This window comes from Mirounga angustirostris, unplaced genomic scaffold, assembly GCF_029215605.1.
Source record: "Mirounga angustirostris isolate CCGP_5_RB_7025 unplaced genomic scaffold, mMirAng1.0.hap1 SCAF_13, whole genome shotgun sequence".
Taxonomy (NCBI): domain Eukaryota; kingdom Metazoa; phylum Chordata; class Mammalia; order Carnivora; family Phocidae; genus Mirounga; species Mirounga angustirostris.
In genome coordinates this window covers 3,262,536-3,289,656 of record NW_026991721.1, presented here as the reverse complement: position 1 = coordinate 3,289,656, position 27,121 = coordinate 3,262,536, and the positions used below count along the sequence as shown (strand labels likewise).

General features: G+C 57.1%; 1 protein-coding gene across 5 annotated transcripts in view; it reads left to right on the top strand.

Annotated features, from left to right (window-relative positions):
* The window catches only part of CTTN (cortactin), a 32,895-nt gene extending 9,177 nt beyond the window's left edge, over positions 1-23,718 (top strand). For 3 of the 5 annotated variants that reach the window (XM_064576044.1, XM_064576045.1, XM_064576042.1), the window contains 13 exons: positions 3,145-3,255; positions 4,418-4,472; positions 5,232-5,342; positions 7,926-8,036; positions 8,540-8,650; positions 9,457-9,567; positions 11,251-11,306; positions 13,739-13,808; positions 15,896-16,044; positions 18,426-18,515; positions 20,548-20,704; positions 21,453-21,524; positions 22,610-23,718. In XM_064576044.1, the coding sequence (XP_064432114.1) occupies positions 3,145-3,255; positions 4,418-4,472; positions 5,232-5,342; positions 7,926-8,036; positions 8,540-8,650; positions 9,457-9,567; positions 11,251-11,306; positions 13,739-13,808; positions 15,896-16,044; positions 18,426-18,515; positions 20,548-20,704; positions 21,453-21,524; positions 22,610-22,746 (1,341 nt within the window). In that variant the 3' untranslated portion in view covers positions 22,747-23,718. The remainder of the gene's footprint in view (positions 1-3,144; positions 3,256-4,417; positions 4,473-5,231; positions 5,343-7,925; positions 8,037-8,539; positions 8,651-9,456; positions 9,568-11,250; positions 11,307-13,738; positions 13,809-15,895; positions 16,045-18,425; positions 18,516-20,547; positions 20,705-21,452; positions 21,525-22,609) is intronic. The other 2 variants (XM_064576043.1, XM_064576046.1) reach the window with 2 other exon arrangements.
* Positions 23,719-27,121: the final 3,403 nt, after the last annotated feature.

The window sequence follows — 27,121 nt, the reverse complement described above, 5'->3', positions numbered from 1 at the left end:
CTGTGACCCGGACAGAAGCCCAGAGGCATCTTGACTGCAGGGGTGGACTACTGCGCGCAGCTCAGCCTGCAGCCGGAATCGAATCCGGGGGCTCCCTCGTTTCCCGCCACAGGTGAGCGTTGGGCCAGCAGGTGTGCTGACGTCCTTCGTGCATGAATGACCTTCACGCAGGAGTCTGGCGCTCCGTGTAACACGGAGTCCCTGCCCATAGGCCAGGAGAGAACGCTCCCTCTGAGAACAGTGGGCGAGCCTCCCCTGAGCCATCACCGGGCGAGTGTAGGCATCCGGGGACGCGGTGTCAGCATTGTCGACTGAACACGTCAACCTCTGACAGCACTCTGCGTCTTCTCTGTCCTGAGAGGGAGCAGAGGAGCTCTGGAGGGCTGATCCTGCAGGAGAAGGCAGAGCAGGGGCCAGCGTATCCCAGGCTTCGCCACTGAGGCAGTTCTTTACGTTCTTCAGACGTCCCTGTAGACGCAAATTTCCCAGTCTGAACACTGTGAGATTGTTCTGACCCAACAGATGTCTGCCTTCATTCTGCGTAGAAGGGAAACCATCAGCTGATAGCGAGTTCTGGTCTGTAATTCCAGACCTGTCTCCCCGCCCCCCCCCCACCGCACGCATGGATCAGATTCAGTGTCTGAGCTGACATGGAATGACACTGCGGGGTCACGGTGTGTGTACCTGTGGGCCCCAAACCAGGTCCGAAATTTGCCTAAGCTGGAGTTGGACAAAGTGCGAGCTGCAGGAAAGACACAGGGACGTTTCCTGGTGTGACTGTCATTTCCGGAGATGTCTCAACAGGGAAAGCGGGGAGCAGAATAATCTTTGGATTCTAAAAAAAAGCCTGGTAGCTTTTTGCAGTGCAAACAGACACCACCTTCATGTGCTTGGGACAGTGAAAGAATCAAGTAGGTGGAAGCTTTTCCCACCCCAAACAAAGCCTGTGAGCATGGGATTGTGGGCAGTTAGAAATGCATTATCAATTTGGGCCCCCAGGTCTGGGTTGGAAAAATGACACATTGGGGACATGTGTCAAGGAAGCGCTCCATGGCAGGAGCGACACGGTGTTCACTTCTGGCCTCTGCTACTGGTGGGATTGCCCCTCCTGCCCTCCCAGCACCGGACTTTCTAGTCGAGAAGCTTCCCTGAGGAGTTCCCCCTCCCGCCAGGCCACAGCGGCCCTTCCCCTGTGCCTTCTCCCTGTTGTCCTCTGCCCCCCCTCCACATTGCCACCTTTCCGTGGAGGCTCTTCAGGGCTGAGACCTGTCCTCACCTGGTGCCTGGCCGGGTACTGTGAACGTGTTCAGGGACGTCTTATGAGTGCCCATGCGGCACGTCTCTGGCCGATATGTTAGCGGTCCCCAGATGGCTCGGGGAAACACCCTCGTGCCTCTGGGGCCGGTAGAGTGGGTGGCGCCCCTTAAAGAGGAACCTGGTAGGGATGCTGATGTGGCTCGTGGTTCCTCCCTCCGCGCCTCACTGCACACTTAGGCGAGGCTAGCTTGCAGCTCCTGGGGGCATGATTGGACCAGTTGTCAGAAATAATGAAGATTCCCAAACCAAATAACTCTTACTTGTAACCTGTTCTCTCCAGAAATTGGAAAAAGCCCTAAGATCTCTGTGTTAAGAGTTGAGGACAACGCAGTAGAGACTTTCAGAGTAAGACCCATCCCGGGCAGGCACGGATTTGCCAGAGGTGTGTGGTCTGGGCAGGTGAGGCAGCCACCGGCCCCTGTCTGCGAGGCTTTCAGGCCCCCTGCCCTTCAGTCAGGGTCGAGCTGGCCACGGCCTAGGTGGCAGGCCTCGTTCCTGGTCCCAGCCACACCCCGGAGCTGGAGTGTGCATCCAGACGGTGCCCTGCCCAGGGCTGACCTCTAGTTACAGACATGGCTTTGGTCAGTGGCGTAAATCCGTGTTGATAAACCAGTTTAGAATAATTGCCAAGCTGTCACTCTGGCTACATTTTTAGAAAAGTTTTCTTAAAACTTCTTTCCCCTCTTTCTGCTGAGATTGGTGCTGGGGGGCCCCTTCGGCAGGCTGCACCTCGCGGTTGCCCTATCAGCGCCTTCTGGGGGGACTCGAGGCTGCGGGTGGCCGGTGCGTCTCGGAGCTCGTCGGTCAGTCCCGACGTTGAGCAGCCTCGGGGCGAGGAGACAGGAATCCAAAGGTTATTCTGCTTCCAGGAAAACTCCACTGCTCCTTCCCCTGGGATACGACAGAACGGACTCCTGAGTTGCCTACGGAGGGTCAGCAGCGGGGCTGACCCTGCTTTAGTTCAGCCTGAACCCGGGTGTCCTATGGATCTCCGGAGACAAGCAGCAGGCATTTGAGGGGTGCTTCCCGGGTGGTGTGACTGTTGGAGCTGGAAGGAGGGTTCAGATGTGCCGTCCCCGTTCTGTGTCACAGGGCCCCGCCACCCGTGGTCACTGTCCACTCTGGGGGCGGAGCCGGGTGCCGGGAGGCTGGGCAGGGCTGGGGGCTGCTCAGGGTTCGGTAGTGTGTTCAGCTTTGCGGGCTGTGGGGTCTCTGGCAGTTTCCTGAATTTGGTGGCTGAATCTCAGAAGTGGCCTCAGTATGCAAATGAGCAGGTGTGGCTGTGCTCCAGAGACTTATTTACAACGAGCTGGGTGCCCGGTGTGGCCCAGAGGCCGTGGTGATGGGGTCTGCACGGCGGCGGCTGAGTTCGCCTCCCTCGCCGAGGGCCGTGTGGGGACGCAGTGGTGCCCGCTCCTCGCCTGCACAGGGTGCTCGCTCAGTAGACTAGTGGCCAGAAGTGTGTCGTAACGGAAGCACGCTGTCCGCAGCTCTGTCCGTTAGCAAGGTATTTCTGGTCCCCGTCCCTGCATCACGCGGTACGAACGTGCTTCGCTTCAGCCGGCAAGTAACTCGGGCCAGCAGTCTCCGTGGGCAGGCCGGGTGTCGCAGGCCGGGCTCGGGGCCTAATTGACCTTGGGGTCCTTGCCTTGTCCCCATTGCATCCGAAGGCCCCGCCTGGCAGGTGGCCCGTCCGCCGGTGTTCACCCTGTGTGTGTTTCAGGGAGGAGCCCAGCCCAGACTGTGGGGGGCTGGTGCTGCATGGTCCTATTGCGGGGGTGGCCGGGCCGCCGGCAGCTAACACCCCCTCTCCGCACCCTGTTGCAGTCAGCTGTCGGCCATGAGTACCAGTCGAAGCTCTCCAAGCACTGCTCCCAGGTGGACTCCGTCCGGGGCTTTGGAGGCAAGTTTGGTGTCCAGGTGGACAGAGTTGACCAGGTGAGTGCATGTCGTGGGAACCAGCGCCCGGGCGATCGGGGAGTCTGCCGGGACGGTCACGGTAGCACGAGGTGCCTCTGGCTCGGCACTGCGGGGTGGGCGTTCCGATGGCAGGATTCCTAGAAGCACCCCCCTCCCCGCCTCCCCCGCCAGGCTCTGAGATGATTGGCTGGCTGGGCTAAGAATTGAGAACAGGAACGTGTAAGGATCTTTTTTGCTGTTTGCTGTAGAAATCCTCCGTGTTGGTATCTGTTCATCAGGTGGACTGGGGACAGCCTTAGATTTGCCTGAGAATGTGTCCCTGGGGACCATTTCTAGCCACTCTTGCTGCATGGACGTCCCAGTGACAGGGCAGTGTTCAGAGCGGATATGGCAGAGGGCCCCCCCCACCCCGTGCCCATTTCCAGGACTAAGGCCTGGTGTCTGAATCTCTGACCAAGGACTGTCAACACCTTTGTTTTCTATCATAGCATCTGAGAGCCTGGACTCGAGTTGCAGCTCAGTCTACATTCAGGCTTTGCTCCCTGTTAGCCGTGGTTCTGTGTTAACTGTACCACGGGGTGATGGTGCCTCTCTCCCGGGGCTGTGCGTGCAGATGCCCCCACCGCCCCCGTTCTCGTGCCTGATGTCCGTGTTGCTCTTGGAAGAGCTCACGTGCAAAGCAAGGTCACGTGTGGCAGTGGGTGTTGTCCCAGGTTGACATCGTGGGCCGGAAATCCACGAGTGGAACTTGCTGTGCAGCTTGGCCCACACAGCCCACGGGGCCGTGGTCCCACAAACATCAGACACCAGGGCTTGGGGCGCTGATTAGACCTGCACCTGGCTTAGGAAATCAGAGGTCAAAAAATAACGTGGTTCTTGTTTTTAAAAATGTTGTATGTGGGGCGCCTGGGTGGCTCAGTCGTTAAGTGTCTGCCTTCGGCTCAGGTCATGATCCCAGGGTCCTGGGATCGAGTCCCGCATCTGGCTCCCTGCTCCGCGGGAGGCCTGCTTCTCCCTCTCCCACTCCCCCTGCTTGTGTTCCTGCTCTCACTATCTCTCTCTCTGTCAAATAAATAAATAAAATCTTTAAAAAAAAAAAAAATGTCGTATGTATTGGGGGTTCAGATGAACAGATTTGGAGGTGTTTAAAAATGTGTTTCCCTTTTTGTGGTACCTGCAGTCTGCTGTAGGCTTTGAATACCAGGGGAAGACCGAGAAGCACGCCTCACAGAGAGGTAAGCTGTGTTGTGCTTGCGGGGGGGGGTGCCCCCGCCGCCTTGGGGGCGAGAGCACTGTCGCTGGGGGGGGTTTCCTGGGCAGGGCCGTGCTCCCTAAGCATCTGGGTCGCGTGTCACCCTGGCGCCTCCCAGCCTGCGGCAGAGGCTGCCTTTTCTCCCTCCGAGCGGCGTTGGCCCGGGAGAGTCTGGTCTTGGGTGTGGCTGGCGGAAAGCTCACTGTCCCCCAGCAGTGGAAACCGGAGCCCTTAGCTCACTGATGCTTTGCTGTGCGTGTGGTCCTCAGATGGCGCCGGCTGACCTTCCAAGTCGTGCTGGTCTTGGAGAGCCTTTTTTGGGAACGGGAGCATGTCACTTTCTCAAAGCCTTTTTTGCGCATGGGTTTACTTCTGTGTCTTGCGTGTCATCGGATGGCTCCGGGAGCGGGCGCTCTGTCCGTTTGGCCCCGATGGACCTTCCCAGTCCCTTTGGGAAGGGATGAGCTGCACAGCTTGCTTTATTCGGATGATTCATTTCCCAAGTGGGACTGCAGCGCATGTGTGCCGTTGAGAAAGACACGCCCCTCTCGTGGTTGCTGGGGACCGCGCTGGAGACGGAGTTGGTCACTCGTGGGTGACCCTGGGGGACGTTTTAAACTGGGTGCCGATCTCTTGATGAGTCCTGACTCCGACATGTGTTTGTCTTGCTCGGTCAAAGAGCCGAAGTGACAGTTGAGCCTGTCACCGGGCTTCTTTACTGACTGCTGCCCTGTCTCTGCAGACTACTCGAGCGGTTTCGGCGGCAAGTACGGCGTGCAGGCCGACCGGGTGGACAAGAGCGCCGTGGGCTTTGACTACCAGGGCAGGACGGAGAAGCACCAGTCGCAGAAAGGTCGGGCCAGCGCGGCTCCTGCCTTCCTCCCGCTCTGTCCCGTGTGGACAGACGTCCATCCATACCGGGAGAATTTCTCCCCCGTGCCAGGCGGCTCACGGGACCCTGCGCAGCCTTTTTCACTGCGCGTGTGGGGACGCTCTTGTCCTGTTCAGGTCAGCGTCGGGGCTTTGTCGTACGTCTATCACTCCGTCCCCGTCATGTGGAGAAGCTGCAGACACGTAACCATTCCTTTTTAGAACGTGGAATTTAGGTCATTTATGATTTTTGAAGCTAAAAATCGACTATAGTGAATATTCTTGTCCCCGTGTGTCATATACATAAGTGATTATTTAAAAAAGTGAATTTCTAGAAAAGGAATTGCAGGGTCGAAAGGACGTTGAGTTTATTTTATTTATTTATTTATTTAAAAGATTTTATTTATTTATTTGACAGAGAGACAGACACAGAGCACAAGCAGGGGGAGTGGGAGAGGGAGAAGCGGGCTTCCCGCGGAGCAGGGAGCCCGACGCGGGGCTCGATCCCAGGACCCTGGGATCATGACCCGAGCTGAAGGCAGAAACCTAATGACTGAGCCCCCCAGGCACCCCAGGGACGTTGAGTTTAAAATTGCTGTGGCTACTGCAGATTGTCCTCACCTGCCGTGCTGACTTTTCCCTCCGTCGTTGGGAATCCTGCCCGGGGAGGGGTGTCTCCATACAGGGTTTACAGATGCGGTCCCTCCCGCGGAGGCCCTGGATGCTTGGTTCTTCTGCGTTGTTTATTTCGTGTGGTCTGCATACTTAATTTTTTTTTTTTTTTTAAAGTAATCTGTACACCCAACATGGGGCTCAAACTTACAACCCCAAGATCAAGAGTCACATGCTCCGCCGACTGAGCCAGCCAGACGCCCCGCACATGTAAATTTTATATGTAAAAACAGAGCGCACACGTCTTCTTTAAAACCCCAGATTTCCGTAAGAGGCAAAAAGAGAAGTCCCCACTGGAGGCACGGCTGGCTCGGGATTTCCTGGGGATGCAGCCGTGAGGCCTGCGGGGCGGCCGGGCCTCTGCTTTGCTGTGGGCATCTCTTCCTGTCACACCAGGCCTGCCCGCCTGTCCTGAGACCACGGCCCCGACACGAAGTATGCCGCACAGGGTCACTTTCAACTCAGCCTCCTCTGTCCACTTGGGGCAAGCCCGTCCTCCGCTGCCCGGTACGGCACGCAGCCTGTGAGTTGGGGCCTGCCCTCGGATCTGCTCAGGGCTCCCGGACCCTCTCTCCTACGAGCCTGTGAAGAAGATTAAAAGCTGCCTCTGGGAAGTCGGGGAGCGGAAGCCAGAGCCCGTGGGGCAGACAGGGTTCCTCTGCAGCCCAGGCCTCCCCCCGAGGGTCTGATCTTGGGTCTGTTCTGGGAGTGGCCCTGGGGGAGCCGTGCTTAAGTGTCAAGATACGTATTTCAGTGACGTTGCTTTGGGTAGAAGTAGTGTTTCTGGAAGATGCTCCGTGTGTATCTTTCTGCTGGCTTTAGTTGGTGAGGCAGAGGGACCTCGTGAAAGCTGGCCACTACGGCTCCGGGGCTCATCTCGCTCTCAGACATAACACGCGTCTTTCTTTCCTTTTTATTTCTTTTTTAAAATTTAAATTCAGTTAATTGACATACAGTATATTACCATGTCAGAGGTGGAGTTCAGTGACTCATCCGTTGCGTATCACACCCAGTGCTCATCACATCTCCTGCCCTCCTTGATGCCCGCCACCCAGTTACCCCAGCCCCCCACCCCCGTCCAGTCCAGCAGCCCTCAGTGTGTTTCCTAGAGTGGAGAGTCTCTTATGGTTTGTCTCCCTCTCTGATTTCGTTTTATCTTTCCCTCCCTTCCTCTAGGATCCTCTCTGTTGTTTCTTAAATTCCACATATGAGTGAGATCATATGACCATTGTCTTTCTCTGATTGACTTATTTCACCTAGTGCAATACTCTCTAGTTCCATCCATATCTTTGTAAACGGCAAGATTTCATTTTTTTTGATGGTTGAGTAATATCTCATTGTGTATATGAACCACATCTTCTTCATCCATTCATCTGTTGCTGGACATCTAGGCTCTTTCCATAGTTTGGCTATTGTGGACATTGCTGCTATAAACATTGGGGTGCACGTGTCCCTTCGGATCCCTACATTTGTGTCTTTGGGGTAAATACCCAGTAGTGCAATTGCTGGGTCATAGGGTAGCTCTGTTTTCAACTTTTTGAGGAAATGTTTTCCCGAGTGGCTGCACCAGCTTGCGTTCCCACCAGCAGTGTAGGAGGGTTCCCCTTTCTCCACATCCTCGCCAACATCTAACACGCTTATTTCGTGATCTCCTTTGGAATGCAGGGAAGATAAGACAATTGTTAAAATCCGTTATACAGGCTGCTCTTCACATGTCTGTTGTTACATATACAAATAATACTTCCCACTGTCTCCCATATTAGTGATCTTACAGTGTGCCTGAAAGATTTTTGGTTTGTGTTGTTTTGTTTTTAATTGGGTGATAAGAGTACTTTCTCAAATCAGCTCCCCGATTGTGTTGCTGCTGCATAAACAGTACTTCCCTTGTTTGCAGATTACTCCAAGGGCTTCGGCGGCAAGTATGGCATCGACAAGGACAAGGTGGACAAGAGCGCGGTGGGCTTCGAGTACCAGGGCAGGACGGAGAAGCACGAGTCGCAGAAAGGTGCCTTCCACTTTCTCCTCTCCTCTCGCCTGCAGCTGGTAGCATGATGAGTGTTGGCCAGAACAGAAAGGGAGAGTGTCCCTAGGAACCCCTAAAGTAGATGCCTCTTTTTAATTAAATACCGCACTTTGAAATACAGCAAATCCATAAGTGCAGCTGTTAAATGAAGAAACCATATCCTGACACATCTCTGGCCCTGGCACCCCAGCAGTTGCCTGTAATAATGGCCACGTGTCGCACATCTGTGTTATAAACGTGGAGATGGTGGTGACTCGTGGGGGCTGCTTTAGGCTGTGTCCTTGGAGCTCTGTACGCGGGGTCCTCTTTGTGCTCACGGTGCTGAGAGTATAAATCAGGCTGCTTTCCAGACATTGTCGAGGAGGCCTTCTTCCTGCAGGAAGAGAGAGAGGGGTTTAGCAGGTTATGTGTGTCTCACTGTATTAGGAACATGCTGCCCGGGCTCCCCACTAACACTAGATTGTGGCCTTTTCTTGTGCGTGTAGACTATGTGAAAGGGTTTGGAGGAAAATTCGGTGTACAGACAGACAGACAAGACAAATGTGCTCTTGGCTGGGATCACCAGGAGAAATTGCAACTGCACGAATCCCAAAAAGGTACCTTTATTATGCCTACTCCTCCCGAGATCATTCCAGAGTTTGTTTCCGTCCACAGGTCCATCAGTGTGCTGTGTTTTTGCTACATTTCTGTCGTGTGTTGTTTTTCTCTCCACCGTTTGGGGTTGTCCTGTGCTTGCCACATTTTTGAAACGCTCCCCCGCTAGCGTAGCAGTGAGCCCCCCCGCCTCCGGGAGCTGCTGATGAGGGGGCACCGTGCCCGCCTTGCTCCCAGAGCATCCTGGGAACGCTGCTTTCTGCCCGCGTGTGCATTCCCATTGATAAAGTATGCTGCGGGGCACTGCCTCCGCTTGGAAGCGTGTTCTCGTCAGAACGAACACCGTCCCTGGGACCTAGGCTGCGGGGTGGGGGGGCCCCGTCACATGTGCCCCGGCCTCGCACCCACCCTTGCAGCCAGCACCCTGGGAAGTGGGGCCGACCCGCGGGGCCCCGTGATACTTGCGTACAACGTGTCTCTCTCCACACGCACAGAGATGCGCGCTCGTGTCTGCAGCGCGGGGAGGACCCCGGAAGGAAACCTCAAAGCATGGAGTGCTTTTTCTGAATTATTTCAGATGCAGCTCCTAACCTATTTCCAGATCTTGGCTGAAGCGTTTCGAGTTTCAGTGTGTCCTGTGACCTTGGAGCCGACTTTGGCCTCCTCGTGAGCCCGGGAGCCGGCTCCGAGCCCCTGCACTCCGCCGAGCCCTGCTTTCTAGACGATGTGTTTGATGCTTGCTGAAACGATTCTAACCAAACTGTGTTTCCTCTCTCGGTTCTCTCCACTGTTGCTGGTGGATTTTCAGATTATAAGGCTGGTTTCGGAGGCAGATTTGGCGTTCAGTCCGAGAGGCAGGACTCCTGTGCTGTGGGGTTTGATTACAAGGAGAGACTGGCCAAGCACGAGTCCCAGCAAGGCATAGTTGCTCACCAGCCCCGCCCCTGCCTCCCGCCTCCCCCTCCGGTGTAGCCCCATCTAGCACAGACTTCAGGGGCTCAGCCTTCCGAGGTAGCCGCTGTCCCTTGCCAGGGGCACGTGGGTGTTTTCAACCCAGTTCTGCGCTGGAGTGATTCTCACTTGCACCCCTTTCTGCCCCTCTGCCCCTTAGAGCTTTGTGTTTGGTAAGATGAGTAGTTTGCAGGGTAATGTCCTGCTAACCCCGTAACATGACTAGGGGTGGGGTGGGGTGCCCAGCAACCTTCTCCAGGAGCTCTTGCTGCTGACGTGACCGCTGGGAGTCACCCAGTGAGCTGTTTGGTTCCGCCTGGTCCCGAGCCTTCAACCAGAGGGAAGGTGGCAGCGAGGGGCCCGGGGCCGGCGTGTTCTGTGTGGTTTCTGTGTTTCCCTTGTGGTGGTGTCTTCGGCTGGGGTGGGGATGTTTTCTGTTTGTTTTTGTTTTTTGGGTGAACTTACGTATAAGTTCTTCACACAGAGCCGATAGTATGTGTTCAAAACTGAAAAGAAACGGGGAAGTTTTAGATGTAGATACTGGGACTCTGGCCAGTGCATTTGTCCTTTTTTTTTTTTTAAGATTTTATTTATTTGACAGAGAGACACAGCAAGAGAGGGAACACAAGCAGGGGGAGTGGGAGAGGGAGAAGCAGGCTTCCTGCCGAGCAGGGAGCCCGATGTGGGGCTCGATCCCAGCACCCTGGGATCATGACCTGAGCCGAAGGCAGACGCTTAACGACTGAGCCACCCAGGCACCCCTGTCCTTCTTTAATTACCGTCCAAACTTGGCCTGAGTTCCGGGGGCAGAGTTCAGGCGTCCGGTGCCAGGGTCCCGGCAGGGCAGGAGCGTGCACTTGGGTCCATCCGGCGGACGGCCCGGGGACGGCCTTGGCTCTCTCCGTGGCACCAGGGCTGCATGACGGCGTGACAGTCATGCAGATCTGTGTTGCGGGACATAAGTATTCGGCCGGTAGAATTTCCCTGGGGAATTGTTTTTCTTTTAAAAAGCAAGAGAAGGGGCGCCTGGGTGGCTCAGTCGTTAAGCGTCTGCCTTCTGCTCAGGTCATGATCCCAGGGTCCTGGGATCGAGCCCCACATCGGGCTCCCTGCTCTGCGGGAAGCCTGCTTCTCCCTCTCCCACTCCCCCTGCTTGTGTTCCTGCTCTCGCTGTGTCTCTCTCTGTCAAAAAAAATAAATAAAATCTTAAAAAAAAAAAAAAAGCAAGAGAAGCCTGCGGTTGAGCCCCCTTGTAGCGCTCAGTGGAGCAGGACGCAGGAAGGGATGCGGCCGGTCAGCTGTTGCCGGGCGGAAGATTGTGCTCTTGAAGTGGTGCATTCCCCGGCCCGTGCTCTGGCCTCCTCGCTCTCATTGGCTCCAACCCTCGCCCGGCACCCTTTCTGTCCCTTGGGAGAATGCGGGAAAGCATGCACACGCCTCTTTCTGCCTCGCGCCTGCCTGCCTCCTGAATACCATTGGTAGAAACAAAACTCAGCCTTGCAAGTAAAGACTCATTGTTTGGCGGTTCTCGTTTCTTTGCGCGCTGGGTGCATTTTCGTGGGCTGGTTCTGGATCTGTCTGCATGCCTCTGCGTGCGGCTCTGTGCTGGTCCTCGACCGCAGAGTAAGTGTTGTCTTGTGCTGCGTTTCAGACTACTCCAAAGGATTCGGCGGAAAATACGGGGTGCAGAAGGATCGGATGGATAAGGTGAGTATTTCCAATCCAGGGCCGAGTGTTTTCTGCGATGGGTTTGGGAACACACGGAGCTCTTGCTGTGTGCTGCTCTGGGGATGGTCTCCGGTGGGTGTCGGCTCACGTGTCCGGAAGGACAGACCCTGGAGCGGTGCTTCCCGTGCGCCAGGCCTTGCCTCGCATGCCAGGGGTGTCCCGTCCTGGGCCGTGCACAGCTGCGCCGTGAGGCAGATACTGTCCTTGCCTGTTCCATAGTCGGCGTGTGGCCGGGCCACCGCTGGAACCCGGGCATTAGACTCCAGGCCAACGTGACAGCCCAAGAGCGTGTGGCTCTCTGAATTCAGCTTAGTGGTAAACCAAATTGGAAATTGGGTTCCTTGGTCACATGGGCCACGGAAGAAGAGCTCCTGGCCACGCGTGAGTGCTGGTTCCACGTTGGAGCATGCAGCCCCGGAACGTCGGCCTCCTGCGGAAGGCCCACGGCACAGTGTGTGTCTAGGGTCAGAGCCTGGGCGCTGGGCCGCCTCCTACAGCGTTCCCCTCGAGATACCCCGTTCCTCTTGCCAGGGACTTTGTCCCTCCCGACGGCTTCCTAGCCTTGGCAGCTCGTTCTTAAGCGCGGTCGGATGGCCTTTCTAGCTTGCAGCCCAGCTACGTCAGTGTGGTGGGCTTACGAGCTCCACGCTGGGGCCTGGGAGCGGCTCCGTCCCCTCAGTTCAGCTGAACAAAGTCAAGCCGTCCCGCCCAGTCCTGGGCCTGGCCCCTGGTCACCGATGACAGGGCTGGTCCTCCTGCAGTCCTGCTCCATGGGGCTCACAGCTGGCCACACAGACATCGTCACCCGGGGGGCTCTGCCACGTGACCGTGTGTGGGCCCCGGGAGTGAGTGGCAGGGCACAGGCTTGGAACGGGGTGGGGACTGCCCGGGTTCCCGTAAATGTGCGCAAGGGGTTCAGAGCCAGGCGGTGACACGAGGTTGTCCCTAGAGAGGTGGGTCCCTGGGACTTGGGTCTGCAGTAGTCCCTGGGGTGATGGAAATGGGTGAGAGGTGTCCTGCAGGCTGGACCAGGGGACAGGGAGCAGAGTCCGTGTTGAGGAGTAGCAGCAGAGGGAGAGGGTTCTGGTCAGGAAGGAGGAGGGAGGACGGGGCGTTGGGGAGACAGCACAGCTGGGACAGAAGCCCCCAGGGTGGTGGCAGAGACGACCTCAAGCAGCATAGTGTGCTGGAGAACTGGCTGGACGAGGCCGCCACCCCTTGGAGCAGTGGGGAGCGATCCAGAGGGTGCAGACACCCTCCGCTCAAGGCTGCGGGGCGGGGGGGGCGTCCGAGACTGTTCTGGAAAGAGGCGTGGCAGACACGGGCAGTTTGGGCGGGCATCTGGGAAGGGGCAGAGGGTTTGTTGAGGGCAGCCCAGCAGCTGCACTTGGAGGCGAGGCAGGGATGGCTCAGGGACCCCTGGGTGTGCAGGCGCCGGGACTGGATGCCGCTGGGTTGGACGGGCAGGCGGGGGGCGGGGGGAGTGGGCTGGGTCGCGTCCCCTGTGCTGCCCGTGCTGTACCCCTCAGCTTCACGTGGCCGGTGAGCTTCAACTGCTCGCCTCCTTTGGGCCCCCTTCCTCCTTGTTCTGTGTGGCAGAAAAGCAGCTGTGTCCTGAGCCCCAAACGTGTTTCTCTGGGAGGTGTTTACTCACGGGGAAACTGAGGATGGCCGGAGGGACTGTGAGCCTGTCTGTGTGCGTCTGAGTCCGCCTCTGGATGGACGGTCATCACTGTCCCTTTGCTGTGACAGAGTTGGGTCCTCTACAGAACGGGAAGCGGGGATCTCGCGCATCAGGCCCCGTGAGGCTCCAGCGTGACCCACGGTGTTGTCCCTGGCAGAGCAGAGGCATCGGGGTCCCTGCAAACACGCAAGCCTCTCTCGGTGGCCGGGAGGGGCGGGGCTTGAGCACATCGTCGGGATATGATTGCACGAATGCCGATACGTATTTTGGGGGCGAGGGGTCAGAGCAGTTTTATCAAGTATGGGACACAGCGACGGGTTTCCCATACACCCCTGCTTTCCCTCGTGCACAGCCAGCCCCTCCTACTACCAGTTACCAGCACCGCCCCCCTGGGGGATGCGCTCGTTACAGCCCAGGAGCCTGTGCGGACACGTGTTCATCGCGCAGTGTCCTTAGGTGACGCCAGGCTTCGCTCTTGGTGTCGTACGTTGCGTGGGTCTGGGCAGATGCGTGACGACGCGTCCCCTCCGGTGCGGCATCACATGGGGTAGTCTTACCGCCCTGATGCCCTTGTGTGTGGGCAGAGAGGCGGAGGTGAGACCTCTGGGCGCTCTCGGCTCTTTTGGAAGCTGCAGGGCAGGCTCCCACGTTCGGGTGAGGTAGGAGCCCTCGCAGGCTGAGGAGGAAGGAAGGCGCTCCCCTGATTCTCCCGCTTCTGTCTTGGTAGAACGCTTCCACGTTCGAGGACATTGCCCAGGTGGCCCCTGCTTATCAGAAGACCATCCCCGTCGAGGCGGGTAAGTCGTGGCCGACCCCAGTGCCGCGGTTTTCCCAGGACGAACTTCTGCACCGTGGGTGTTCCTGTCGTGGGCACAGCGTGGGCTGGGAGCGACGGAGAGCGCCCTTGTTCTGCTCACTCGGGGAGGGGGTTTTGCCGTGCCTTGACGGAAGGCCTGCGTGTCCCCGCGGATGCTCGGAGGCTCCTTTCGGACGCAGCGTGTTGCAGTGCTCTTCCAGTGGGGGTCTGTGTGTGTGGGGGGGTGCCTCCCAAAGCAGAGCTGGGCCAGCCACCCATCTGCAGGGGCCCCCCTCACTGCCAGGGACCAGGTTCCGGGAGGTTCTAGTGCGTGCAGACGCCTCCGGCTGGCCAGTCGGCCGCAGCTGTGATGTGAGGAGCGTGTTGCTCGCTTGTGCAGAAGCCAAAGTAGACGCTCTCGCCTTTTCTCTCTCTCTGGTCCCTGCGCCAGGCTGCTCCCAGCCTGTCTTCAGAGCTGGCTGCCACCAGAGAAGGTGTCTTCTCCCGCCTCAGTCGCATGGCCACACCCTGAGGAGCACTGCTGAGTTGGGGGAAATGTATAGAAAGTGGTAAATGGACGGTAGGAGGCAGAGCATCCCCATTGTTTCCTGTGGACGCCCCGGGTCAGCGGTTCCCAGACTTGGGGGTCTCGGGACATCTGACACTCGTAGGGATCCTTTGTGAGGCTTGTGTCTCTTGATCTTTGATGTAGTGGGATTAAAACATGAGAATTTAAGATTTTACTAATTCACTTAAAAACAAGGAAACATCACATGTTAACATCATAATACTGTTTATGGAAAAAATAACCACATTTTTGAAACAAAACTCACACAGAAGCGTGGCATTGCTTTGCGTGTCTGTAAATTTTCCTCGAAGACCTTTATTCTTAAGCTGCTTCTGCATTCGATCTGTTGTGGTAAAGGATGTTTAGGAAGGAGCTCTGCACTCCCCCAGGTACGCTGTCGGAAAAGAGAAGGGCGTTACCCTAGCTGCGGATGCTCCTTCGCAACCCTGCACTGGGACGGGCAGTGGTTTCCTGGTGCTCCCAGTGGGTCCTCTCCCTCACAGGCTGCCACATGGTTCTGGAACACGCATTGGACGTTTGCAGAGTACTAGACCATTGAGTTAGCCGAACTCCCAAATGTTTTGTTTTTCATTCTGTAGTCCCCCCAGTGACATTCATTCACATTATCGTCAGTCTTACCAGAGTCCTTAGGGACCTGGGAAGTTGTCGTGCTCGGAGCAGATACAGGTTTTTCACAATTCTGATTTTTCTTGAAAGCTTGAATTTTCCCGTTGACGATAGATACTGCCGTTTTTCTTGATATGATAGACTGAGTTGATTCATTTTATTTTATTTATTTATTTTTTTTTAAAGATTTTATTTATTTGAGAGAGAGAGTGAGAGAGAGAGCGCACAAGAGGGGGGAGCGGGAGAGGGAGAAGCAGGCTCCCCGCTGAGCAGGGAGCCCGACGCGGGACTCGATCCCGGGACTCCAGGATCATGACCTGAGCCGAAGGCAGTCGCTTAACCAACTGAGCCACCCAGGCGCCCTGAGTTGATTCATTTTAGAGAGAATGTCTGCCAGATACCAAAGATGCACACTCGTACTTTGTCAGTTATCTCAGGGCAAAATGATGTTCCAGGAAGAATCAGTGCAACTTGCAGCTCAGCGCACAAATCATTTTCCTCGAGACGGCTGCAGAATTTGCTTCTGTGGCCCCCTCCCACCCGCCACCGGGGATTGGCAGATGTACGCCCCAGGCTTGAGATCGACACAGCATCAGTGCTTTGTATGGCGTCATCGAGGGCACCGTTAGGGAAAATGTATTTCTTCCCTCCTGAGTGTGTGCTGGTGAAGAATCCAGGGCCGTTGGGAATGTGAAATACTCCAGATACCAGGCTCCCGCCGTCTGGCAGTCCTCCGGAACGTGCGGGAGACGGAGGCGCCGAGGCCGGTCTGGGATGGGCAGGCTGAGCGGGCCGCTGGCTCCTGTGGGGCGGGCCACCCTGGCGCGGGGCTGTGGTCGGGGGGACACACTGCCCCTCTCACTCCCAGCGTGCATCTCTCCTCCCCTCTGTAGTGAACAGCAGAACAAGCAACATTAGAGCGAACTTTGAAAACCTGGCAAAGGAGAAGGAGCAGGAGGACAGGCGGAAGGCGGAAGCCGAGAAGGCCCAGAGGCTGGCGAAGGAGAGACAGGAACAGGAGGAGGCCCGGAGGCAGCTGCATGTGAGTGTGGGGCCCGTGGTCCGGAAGGTTCTCCGTGGAAAACGTTTGGAACCCTAGTTTGAGGCTTGCTCTTAGGAACTGTAACTCTTAGCCACACACATGGCGGGGCCTTTGACCGCCAGGTACTAGCTGGTCAGCCGTGTTGCTCCCGTGCCCACCCGCCTCTGAAATTCTCCCTCCGCGGAGCCCCGGGCCCCACGTGTGCCTGGCGGTGTCCGTTCTGACCTGTGGCCCTCTGGAAGCCCCTTCCTCCTGGGGAGAAGGCCAAGAATACAGAGGGAACTCCCCGTGAAGGAGCAGAGCCGCTTTCTGCTTTCTTTTTCGACTCTCGCGTCTTTCTGCACCTGCATCTGTCGTGTGCATGCGTCTTTGTCCTGCTGTCCCCCAGAGGAGGCAGGAACGGGGGCTGTGGGAGGAGAGCGGGAGCGCCTGGGCGTGTTCCTCGGCCTTCTCCCCAGGCCTGGATGTCCGTGGCTCTGGTCCCCACGTTGCCACCTGCTGAGCAGGCCGCCTGTGTCCGGGGCTCCCCGTGCTGCGGCCTCGCCTTCTCCTGTGGACCGGGGACGGAAGAACTCAATGCTGCGCTCCCGGGTAGTCGTGGAGCGGAATGAGAGATAAAGCCCATGAAGTTCTTTCATAAACCGGAAAGCTTTGTTCCATTCCATAGACGTCTCCCCCGCAAAATCAGTAGTTAGGGCTCCGAGAACCCCCATCGAGAGGGAACGGGGGGCCGAGGAAATGAACGTGCCGTGGGCACCAGAGACATGAACTAAATGCGCCCCGAAGGTGGTTCCATCACATGCAGAATAAGAGCCAGTTTGTGTAATTACGTCTTGTTAATTCCGTGATTGCTAGAAACTTTCCAAGTAAGGAGCTCATGAGTTGGGTTTTCTTGGTTGTTTAGCACATGGATATACAGACTACAAGGCGTTTTTCCTGACATCTCGGTCTCATCAAATAATCATTGCCTTCCTCACTTTCTGCCTGCACGTCGTGACGTCTAGTCCCGTCAGCATCTGGACGGCGCAGGACGAGCGGGTGGCTTGCGGATGGCTGTCACTGTGGTTCTTTCTGGCGCCTTTGCTTTCCCTTGTCTTGCTGTCCCTTTGGCCGTGTTGTCCTCCGCTTCCAGCCCCTACCCCTCGCCTCTGCTGGCCCCTGGGAGCCCTCCCTGCTCAGTCCTCACTCCAGAGTCCTCTGGGCCGTGGGGCGCTCCCGGCGGTGGGCGGGCAGGACTTCAGCACGAATGCACACGTACTTGACTCGGGTCCTGCTGGCTCGCCATGAGACGTTATTCTCTGCGGCCAGCAGCTGTGAGAGGGTCTGTCCCAGACCCTTGTACGGCAGCTCAGGTGCGAGCGGCAGCCCGGGTCTCGGGCCATGCTTGCGGAGCCAGCCCGGACGGGACCCCTGCACGGGAACACGCCCAGGCCTCGGTGTTTGAGCTGTGGCCGGCTCCAGGCAGCCTGTGAACCTGACTGTCCCACTGGCAGCCCGGCGGGACGGAGGCCGGGGAGGGTTCAGGTCCTGCTTCCGCCGCATCCTGGTGCAGGCCCCTCGCGGTCCTGTCTCTTCCTCTGTGATGCCAGGCTGTCCGCACGGGTTTCCTGGGGCTGCCATCCCACGCGATCCTGGACTCTGCCTCAGAGCAACACATGTGGACCCTCTCACAGCTCTGGAGGCTCCAGAGGAGACCTGTTTCCTGGCCTTTTCCAGCTTCTAGAGGCACCCACGTTCCTGGGCTCGGGGCCCCTTCCAGCCTCTGTCTCCGTGGTGATCTCTTCTGATGGGTCGCTCACATGCCTGCCTTCTTCTAGATCCATCCCTGTGGTTACGTCGGGCCCACCTGGGAAAGCTGGGATTGTCTCCCACCTCCCGTCCGTAACTGCTTCTATCCTCAGTCCCTTTGGCCCTGCGAGGTCACCGCCTCCCGGGATCTGGGGGCTGGGGTGTCCGTGTCTTTGAGATGCCATTTTTCTGTCCACTACAGCCCACGCTCTGGCCCCCAAAGATTCCTGTATGTCTTATGTGCAGTACACACCCTATTTCTAGGTCCCCAGAAATCTCAGTCCCAACAGCAGCCTCTCAGAACCTCAAGGTCCTCGTCTGGTCACCTGTGCGAGGTCTGGGCCAGGTACAGGGTGGCAGCCTGCCTGCCCCCTGTGGTTTGCATGGTGACAGCAGGAGGACTGGGGGTCCCTGACGTCCTGGCTGTTGATGATGCGTGACCTTCACTTCACCTTGTCCTTAACCGTTTTGGGTGCTGAGTCTCCATGCTTCATACTCCCCACGCTCTGCTCCTGGCAGTGAGCGCGGTCCCGTAAGCCTGGGTGGACCCTTTTCTGGTAGCCTTCTGACCGGCGCTTGCCTTTGAATTACAGGAGCAAGCCCGAGCCCAGAAGCCAACGCCCCCAGCCTCCCCGACTCCTCAGCCGGCTCAGGAGAGGCCACCCCCAAGCCCCGTCTACGAGGTTGGTGTTTTCGTTCAGTGTGCAAATGAGTCTGACCCCCCGAACACATCCTTCGCAGGTCCATGCCACTGTCCGTGGAGGGGTCCCCTACCCCACTCTGCTTGGTGCCCCACCCGAGGGGACGGCCTGGGGAGGAGCCCTCGTGAGCGCTGGGGGCACGCGCCGCACGTCCAGCCTCTCTGTGTGTGCGGCCGCCCCCGCTGGCCTTCCTGGCCGAGCCTGCTGCCTCCCGGGCGGGTCTCCTGATGCTGCGTAGATGATTTCTAGTTCATCTCGACTGCTCTCTGCAGCACTTGACACTGACCCCACTCCCTTCTGGAAACCCATTTCCCGGCACCCAGCTGCCGTCCTTCCACGTGAGCCGCCCTCCCCAGCTCTCCTTCCCTCAGTCCCTCTCGACCGTTGTGTTCCCCGGTGACTGTCCTTGGCCTGTAATCCTCATTCCCGTCATCGGTGCCTTGTGATTGCCCGCTCACGTCCCTCACACCTGTCTTCTCTCCTGGGCTCCGAGTTACTGGGCTGCCCGCCCCACCGTCCCCCGTTCCATCACGGGTCTCTGCCCGGCCTCTCAGGAGCTCCTCTGCTGCTGCCTCGGGGGCCACACCTGGCCGAGCCCTGTGTCCCGTCCCCTCTGCCCCGGCCACTGCCCTGCGTCCCCTGCCCACCTCTCTCACCGGGACATCCGCAGAGGCCTGGGTTGTGAGGAACAGAAGCTGCCTCAGCCCTGCTGACACTTGCAGGGGTGAGGCGTCCGGTAGCTCGTGAACCGGACAGCTCTGGGCAGCGAGCCTGGGTCTTGGCGTAGGCACAGTGCCACCAGGGCCCTCTGTGAGCTGCTGCCCCCTCGTGGTGGCTCTGTCCTCCTGGACTCGTAGGCATTGTGGCGTGGCCTTGGAGCTTGTAACCCAGTGGCAGGAGGGGCCTTGAGTCATCTCCCCTTGTCCTGTTCCACTGCTGGGCCGGTCACTGAGGAGTCGGTCCTTGGAGAAGGCGGCGTGACTTGCTGTCCCTAGTGGCAGGGCAGGTGGGTCCCGTGACCGGCAGCCCGGCCAGAACCACGTGATACGCTGGGGACAGCGGTGTATCCCGCTGGGATGGGATCCCCCACACCCCCGACCTGCTCAGGATGTGCGGGGCAGCCAGCATGGTGCCCCCACACCAAGACCTGGCCTCAAACCCTCAGGGCGTCCCCTGCACATCCAGGGCAGACTTGCCCAAAGAAGGCTCTGGGCCTGTCGCTCTCCTGCGGTTAGTCCCTTGAGTGGCTCGGTGCCTGGCCTGGATGCGGAGTCCCCTCTCCGTGGCCTCCCTAGTGGCTCTCACGGGCTGCCCGAGCCATGATGGCCCTTTGCCGGCGAAAGCCAGTGCCTGACCCCGCTGGTTCTCACTGGGGCATTTCTGTGTGTCCCTTGCTCTCTGAGCCCCTGACGGTGCCTTCAGATGGTCCCTGGTCGGAAAAACGAACTAAAGCCACTTGCTTCCGTTAGAGTCAGAAGTCACGACGACTGTGAACAGCCTGGCGTTGGTTTCCTCTGGGTGTCTGCGCTTGCCCGTGGCTCGCCGGCCCCCCTTCCCTTCCGCTGGAGGATTTGGGCAGACCCGAACCCGCCGGCTGGGGGTGGGGCTGCGAAGCAGCGCGCAGAAGCCCGGCAGGCCTGGCGGGTCCTTGGGCACCCCGGGCAGCCTCGGCGGCCCGGGCCTTTACTTACAGGTCAACCTGCCCCGGGCCCCGGGGTTCAGCTGCAGGCACGACTCGGGGCGGTGCTGTTCCCCACAGGCTGTGTGGTTTCGTCACTGCAAGACTCTGGGGTGTCGGGGGCTGTGACGGTGGGGTTGCTCAGCAGGAAATGGCATGTGGTCCTCTTAACGGTGCTGCGCCACGATTAGAATCCGAGTGTTCTCAAAACGTGAGCGGACGGTGCCTCCTCACCGCGGGTCCGTGCTGCGACCCCCCTGGGACTGACAGGGAGCCCCGTGTTGGGGACCCAGCGTGGGCTACAGGAAATGTCTCCTTGACTCTCCCCTACCCCAGGACACGGCTTCATTCAAGGCCGAGCCCGAGCCCGAGCCCGAGCCCAGGTACAGCATGGAGGCGGCCGACTACCAAGACGCCGGCAGCCAGCAGGGCCTGGCCTACGCCTCGGACCCCGTCTATGAGGCCACAGAGGCCCCCGGGCACTATCCAGCAGGTACAGGGGGAGGGGCGCCCCGCCAAATCCCCGTCTGTCTCTGCTCGTCTGTGAAAGTGGTGTCCGTCTCCCCGTGGCCTGACCTGCCCCACCTGGCCTGTGCTGGCGGGGTCCTCGTCTCCCCCGCTGGGAGGGCACCAGGCCCCCCTCCCCCGGGGCTCGGCGCGGCCTCCCATGGGGGTTATAGGAAGGCCGCGGCTGCTGCGGGGTGGTGGGTGGGGAGGAGTGTGAAGGGAGTGGTCTCTGCTGCTCTCCCTTCACGGTAGCAGCTCGGGCAGAGCCTCGCTCCAGGAAGACAGAGTGTCTTGAGGTCCTTCAAGGTGATTCCTATAAAATCAGAAAATTTTATACATGTTTCAGTGGGATGAACGCCCAAGTCGGCCTCTCATCTTTAAAGATGAGGTTTCCTTCCGTATATTTGGGCAGATTGAGCCTGAACCCGTCCGAGAACACAGCTCAGGACAGAGCCTTGGCTTTTCCCTGAGTGCGACGGGAGGCGTTGGGCAGCGCGGGGCCCCTTCTCAGAGTACCAAATACATACAATTTAACAGCCCGTCCTCTGAAAGTTGCCTCGGTGCCCACCCAGATCGTCACACGCCCCGGCTGGCGTCCGCGTTGGGAAGGGGTGGGTTTGCTCCGTAAACCCGGACTCCTTCCTCTTGCTGATCGGCGCCCCAGGCAGGGCTGGCTGAGAAAGGCGAGGAGGCACTTTGATTAACCCTCAGCTTTTGTCCCGGTTTTTTTTTAGAGGAAAACACCTACGACGAATATGAAAATGACCTTGGGATCACGGCCGTTGCCCTGTACGACTACCAGGCTGGTGAGGGACCCACGTTCCTACCTGCTGCTTGTTTTCCGCTGATGCTGCTCTTAGGAGTTTGACTCCCAGAGCGTTATTACAATTTTTAAGAAGTAACTTGTTTTGAAGTAATCTCAAAGTTACAGAAACTCCATTTTCCCCGCCATTTCTATGCCTCCTCGGACCCTCGGTTACTCTTAGCCACAGGGGTGCCCCAGGCCCCCCAGAGGCCCCAGTGTGAACTCCCCGGAACCGAGGACACTGCCCACCCCAAAGCCTACTCCATCCAAGTGGGAGGGTCAGCCCTGAGGCACCGTGAGGTCTGCTGCGGGTCCCATTTTTACCAGCTGTCCCAGCCACCTCTTGTCCCGTTTGCGCCAGTTGTCTCTGATCCACCCCATGGCCTCATCCTGGGGTGACCCGCGGCCCGCCTGAGGCTGTGCCCTGAGGACTGGGCGGCCCCGGGAGAGCTTCCTGCTTTTTACTGTGATGGGCCCCTCCATCTGTCCCGCACTGCAGTGTCCCCACCACCCGTGGTCCAGTGTGTGGGCCAGCGTTTCTCCTGCTGCTGCTGAGGGCTGTTGTGTGGTCCTCCCAAGATGCTGGGCATCCTCAGGCTGCCGGCCATCGCTCCAGGCGCACCGCCAGCCCCTGGTGCGGTGTGCCCGCGTCCCCCTCCCTGTCGGTGGTGCCTCCATCCTGCCCTAGGAAGAGCACGTGCCCCTCCCGTTTGCTTATATCTGTTTCCACGCACTTGTCGGCACGGGTGTGGATTTTGTGAAATTGGGCATCTGTAATTTTTACACCGTGGTACATTTACCCTTGTACCTGCCGCCCCAGCTGCCACCTCGGGCTCCTTCCTAGGCTCCCCTTGGCGCCTTGTAAGCACGCTCTCCAGTGGGAGAATGGGAGAAGTCTGGCGCCGGGGGCTCGCGTGCTCGGGGTGCTGTGTGAGGCGAAGGGCAGGGCAGCGGAAGGAAGGCCTAGCTCTGGGGGAGGGCTTGCTGGGCCGCCCGGCCGGGGGCCCGGAGCATGCCCCTTCCAGCAGACTGGGCCGGGCTCGGTGTCAGAGTGTCACCCTCCTGTCTCTCTCCCCTCTCCCGTAGCGGGCGACGACGAAATCTCCTTCGACCCCGACGACATCATCACCAACATAGAGATGATCGATGACGGCTGGTGGCGCGGGCTGTGCAAGGGCAGGTACGGGCTCTTCCCGGCCAACTACGTGGAGCTGCGGCCGTAGGTGCCCGGCGGGAGGCCGCTGTACAAACCGCTTTTATACGTGATCCTTCCGCTGATGCTCTTGGAAATGCTCATGCCACAGAATTCGCTAATATATTGTAATCACACACCTTAGGAGGACTCGGGTAATCGGTTTTATGCATTTAAGGCATTTTCTTTGTTTCTGCCAAATTGACTGTCACGTGGAGCCACTTCGGGACCCTCGGCTGTCCTGAGTGCATGCTGTCCTCGCCCCACCGGTGGCGGTCGGGACCCCTGACACGCTGCCTGTGCTCGGACCGGCCGCGCGCTGGTGGGCGGGAGTCACTGTCCCCGGCAGAGGGGGGACTGGGAGCAGGGGTGCAGCGGGCGGCGGCTTTAGCTCTGGGTGGGAGCACCCCGGCGTTTCCCCAGACCCGCGCTCTCCCCCTCCCTCCCTTGTCCCTCCCCTGGCGCCTGCTGCCAGGAGGGCGGCTCCTGCCCCCGAAGCAGCGTCACCCGGTGCTGGTGCCTACCGCCCCCCCCGGCGGCCCGGACGGCCCCCCGCCGCGGGAGGGCAGCCGCCTTCACTGTCGTACCCTGCCAGAAACGTTTTTCCCTCAAGGCACTCGTGTTCATTGTGCCAAAATACCACGTCACGTGACAGTCAAATGCGATCGATGGACTTGGCTGAAGAGTGAAGCGGAGAGTGCGTTCTCCCACCCCGGACGCTCCCCGTGGACACTGCCCGGGAGCACATCGCCCTCCTGCTAGCCGGGGAGGCCAGGTCAGCACTGGCAACGGTCCGGGGCAGTCTTTCTGGAAGATTCTGTCGCGGTGTCTCGGGTGTTGGAGACGTGAGCGTCTACTTCCTAAAGTGCGTTTCTGCATAATCCTTGCTTTACCACAATTAGGTCAGGTTTTATATGCAATTATTGTATCTCCGTTCTTGTAGCACACATCATAGGTATGACTTTTTTTTAATTAAATATTCAAAATAAACTTTTTTGATCCACTTGCTTGTTGACGTCCCTCTGGTATTGGTCACTTTGTTCCACCTAGAAGTTGGCTTCCTGACCCTTGACCTTTAATTTATCAGCTTTAGACAAACTAAAGTTTCCCTTTTTAAGAAGCATGCTCCTTAAAGAGCACTTTTTATGAGGGGAAATGTGTTTACACTCTGATATTACTTAGACAGGAATTCCAAGCAGAATAGAAAACCCCATCTATTTAAAAATCATTAGGAATTAACAGTTCTCACAGTAAATCCCGAGGTGGTTATAGTGGGGCTGAAGGCACTGTTCTCCTTTGGGGTGCAGTACCTTGAGGTTCGAAGCAGCCGCTGAACGTGGGGCGTGTGGAGGCTGGCGTGGGTGTCGGGACGGACAGACTCCGTGAGCAGGTCTGGACCGCCCAGCTCGGTGGTCGTCCACTCCCGGTCACGGGGGTTCTACGTTGGAGTCCCCCCAGCACGGCGGTGGAGGGCCGTGTGCACAGACCAGGCTCCCCAGGTGCCGTGGGGGTAGGCGGACCTCTCCTTGTGGACGTCTGTGTGGCAGGACGGCGTGGAGACTTCTGGACGTGCCGCCCTCACCGTCCCTGGAAGAAGCGGAGGACAGCACAGATCCCGGACAGTCCAGAGTCGTGCCGTCCTCTCTTTATGGAAGCTGGGGGTCACTCACCGCCGCCACAGGTCTGCTGGGACCCCCTCGTCTTTTGGAGTATGAGGCACTTTGAAGGTACCTTCTGAGGATAGTGGAACAGAAAGGCAGAAAGGGCCTGGGTTTCTGACAACATCAGGGAGCTGCCCCACTAGTCTTGCATGCTTCAGTTCCTTTTTTTTTTTGTAATGAGGCGGAGACAAACTTTTATTCTATCTAAGCCATAATTATTTCCAGTATCTGCTACAAGTGCAAACAGTTTCCAACTGATTCGCTAGGTCAATGAGTATGAAATTTCCCTCTTGAAAGTTTGCACACGAGAGCATGTTCTTCTAACTTTCACCAAATTCAAGTATTATAAAAATTTCAGGTCTCTGACCATCTTCTAAATGAAAATGCATATTCTTGTTGCTTGTGTTTCATTTTACTTCCAGGGAATGGCCCCCTTTCTTTCCTTCCCTCTCCTTTTATCATCTGCTTGCTTCCTTTCTTACACACGCACAAGCGACTCATGACAGGCTCATGGTGACCATTCAAAAAAGGACTTTCAATTCTGGAAATACCTGGAACTGGACATTATGATAACCTTCTTGCCATAAAATGCCAAAAACATTAGATAAATGGTAACCAACATCTTTTAAATGTAGAGCTGAGGTGGTAGGAAGGTTAATATCCTCAGGAGCCAAACAGAAAGCTCGGCCTCCAGTCCTGATGAGCACGAGGTCATCCGTGTGCGGCAGGTGGAGGAACCTGGAGTGGAGGGGTTTGCCTGCACGTGGGCGGGAGGCATGGCTTGAGGCCCAGCGGGGTGCACCGCTAGGACAGAGGACCCCAACAAAGCTGGGGCCCTTAGCGGGACATTGCCTCAAGGAAAGGGTAGCAGGGTAAGCCTGTGCCCGTCGGCAGCACCAGAGATCCCAGTAACTTGTCTGTCTAGCCTGCAGGTCCGGGTAGGGAAAAAGAGGTGGTGTGATGTTTGGTCAAGATTTTGTTCAAAGGAGATTAACTGAAACTGATGAAGTGGAAAAGGCAAGCTTGGCAGAACCCCCTGAGTGGCGCAGAAAGAATGGAGGAGGGCGTTAGGGCAGACGTTTTCCCAAACTAGCTGCTGGGGGTGACCTTAACTCAGGACAGCTTGGTTGCCCTCTCACTGAGCAAATGGCGATTTCCTACTATATCCCTGCCTCTTTGCTTAAGAATTGGGGATGCAGAGGGCTCCTGGGTGGCTCAGTCGTTAAGCGTCTGCCTTCGGCTCGGGTCATGATCCCGGGGTCCTGGGATCGAGCCCTGCATCAGGCTCCCTGCTCAACGGGGAGCCTGCTTCTCCCTCTGCCCCTTTCCCCCAACTCATGCTCAGTCGCTCTCTCTCAAATGAATGAATAAGTAAATAATCTTAAAAAAAAAAAAGAATTGGGGATGCAGAGATAAAGAGTCTCTGGACAGGGGAAGCATGGAGCGACTGCTGGTGGCTCTGAGGTTTCCTTTTGGGGTCATGAGGTTCTGGCATTAGACATAGGAGGTGGTCACACAACATCCTGAATGCGCGAAATGTCATCGAGTTGTACACTAAAATGGTAAATGGTTTAAAGAAAAGGAGAGAGACTGTCCCAATCCTGTAGTTTGTAGGTATAGGGACAGACAGAAAATCTTGATACCATATGAAAGGCAGGGGTGCCATGGGCATCAGAGGAGGGCAGCTGGGCAGAGTCAGGGACAGATTCTGGGAGGAGGTCAGGCTTGAGCTGGGTCTTGGGTTGGGGGGAAGCAGGGTGGTCTGAGCAGGAGGACAGTGTGCGAGCAGGGCCTTGATATTGCTGAACTCTCAGGCACAGGTGGGTATGGAGAAACACCAGAGCTAGCGATCAGGTCATAAAGGGCTTTATCAGCCAGTTACGGGGATTGGGCTTTATTCTGAGTGCACACAGGAGTTATTGAAGACTTTCAAGCCCTGAAGTGATCCCATCTGTTTTCTGGAAGGATCAGTTAGGCATCTGAGATGTCAGCGTGATACTTAACTTCTTAGCACCGAAGTCCTTAAAGATGAATGTCATAAATAAAACTAAAGTGTTAGAATTTAACCCTTAGTATTTCAAGGGTTATTATTAGCTTTTGCCCTGTGTACTTGCGAAGGGAAAAAGTAAAAAAGCCTCATTTCATTTACTGAAAACAAAGAAAACACAGTATTACTTGGAATTGATCCTGGGTTCTCTACTCTGTTCTGTTAACCTATTTATCTTTCCACCAATGCCACACAGTCTTGGTTACTGTGGCTCTACAGTGAGCCTTGAAACTGGGTGGACTGATTTCTCTCACTTTATTCTTCTTTTCAAAATGGTCTTAGCTATTCTAGGTCTTTGCTTTTCCATATACATTTAGAATAATCTTGTTTATATCTATGAAAAATCTTGCTGGGATTTTTTTTTTTTAAAGATTTTATTTATTTATTTGACAGAGACACAGCGAGAGAGGGAACACAAGCAGGGGGAGTGGGAGAGGGAGAAGCAGGCTTCCTGCTGAGCAGGGAGCCTGATGTGGGGCTCGATCCCAGGACCCCGAGATCATGACCTGAGCCGAAGGCAGATGCTTAACGACTGAGCCACCTAGGCGCCCCTTGCTGGGATTTTGATAGGAATTACACTACACTTACATATTGTCTTCACCATGTAGAGAGCCTTCAATATAGAAATATGGTATTTCCCTCCATTTATTTATATCTTCTTTCATTTACTGCGTCAGCATTTTGTAGTTTTTAGTATC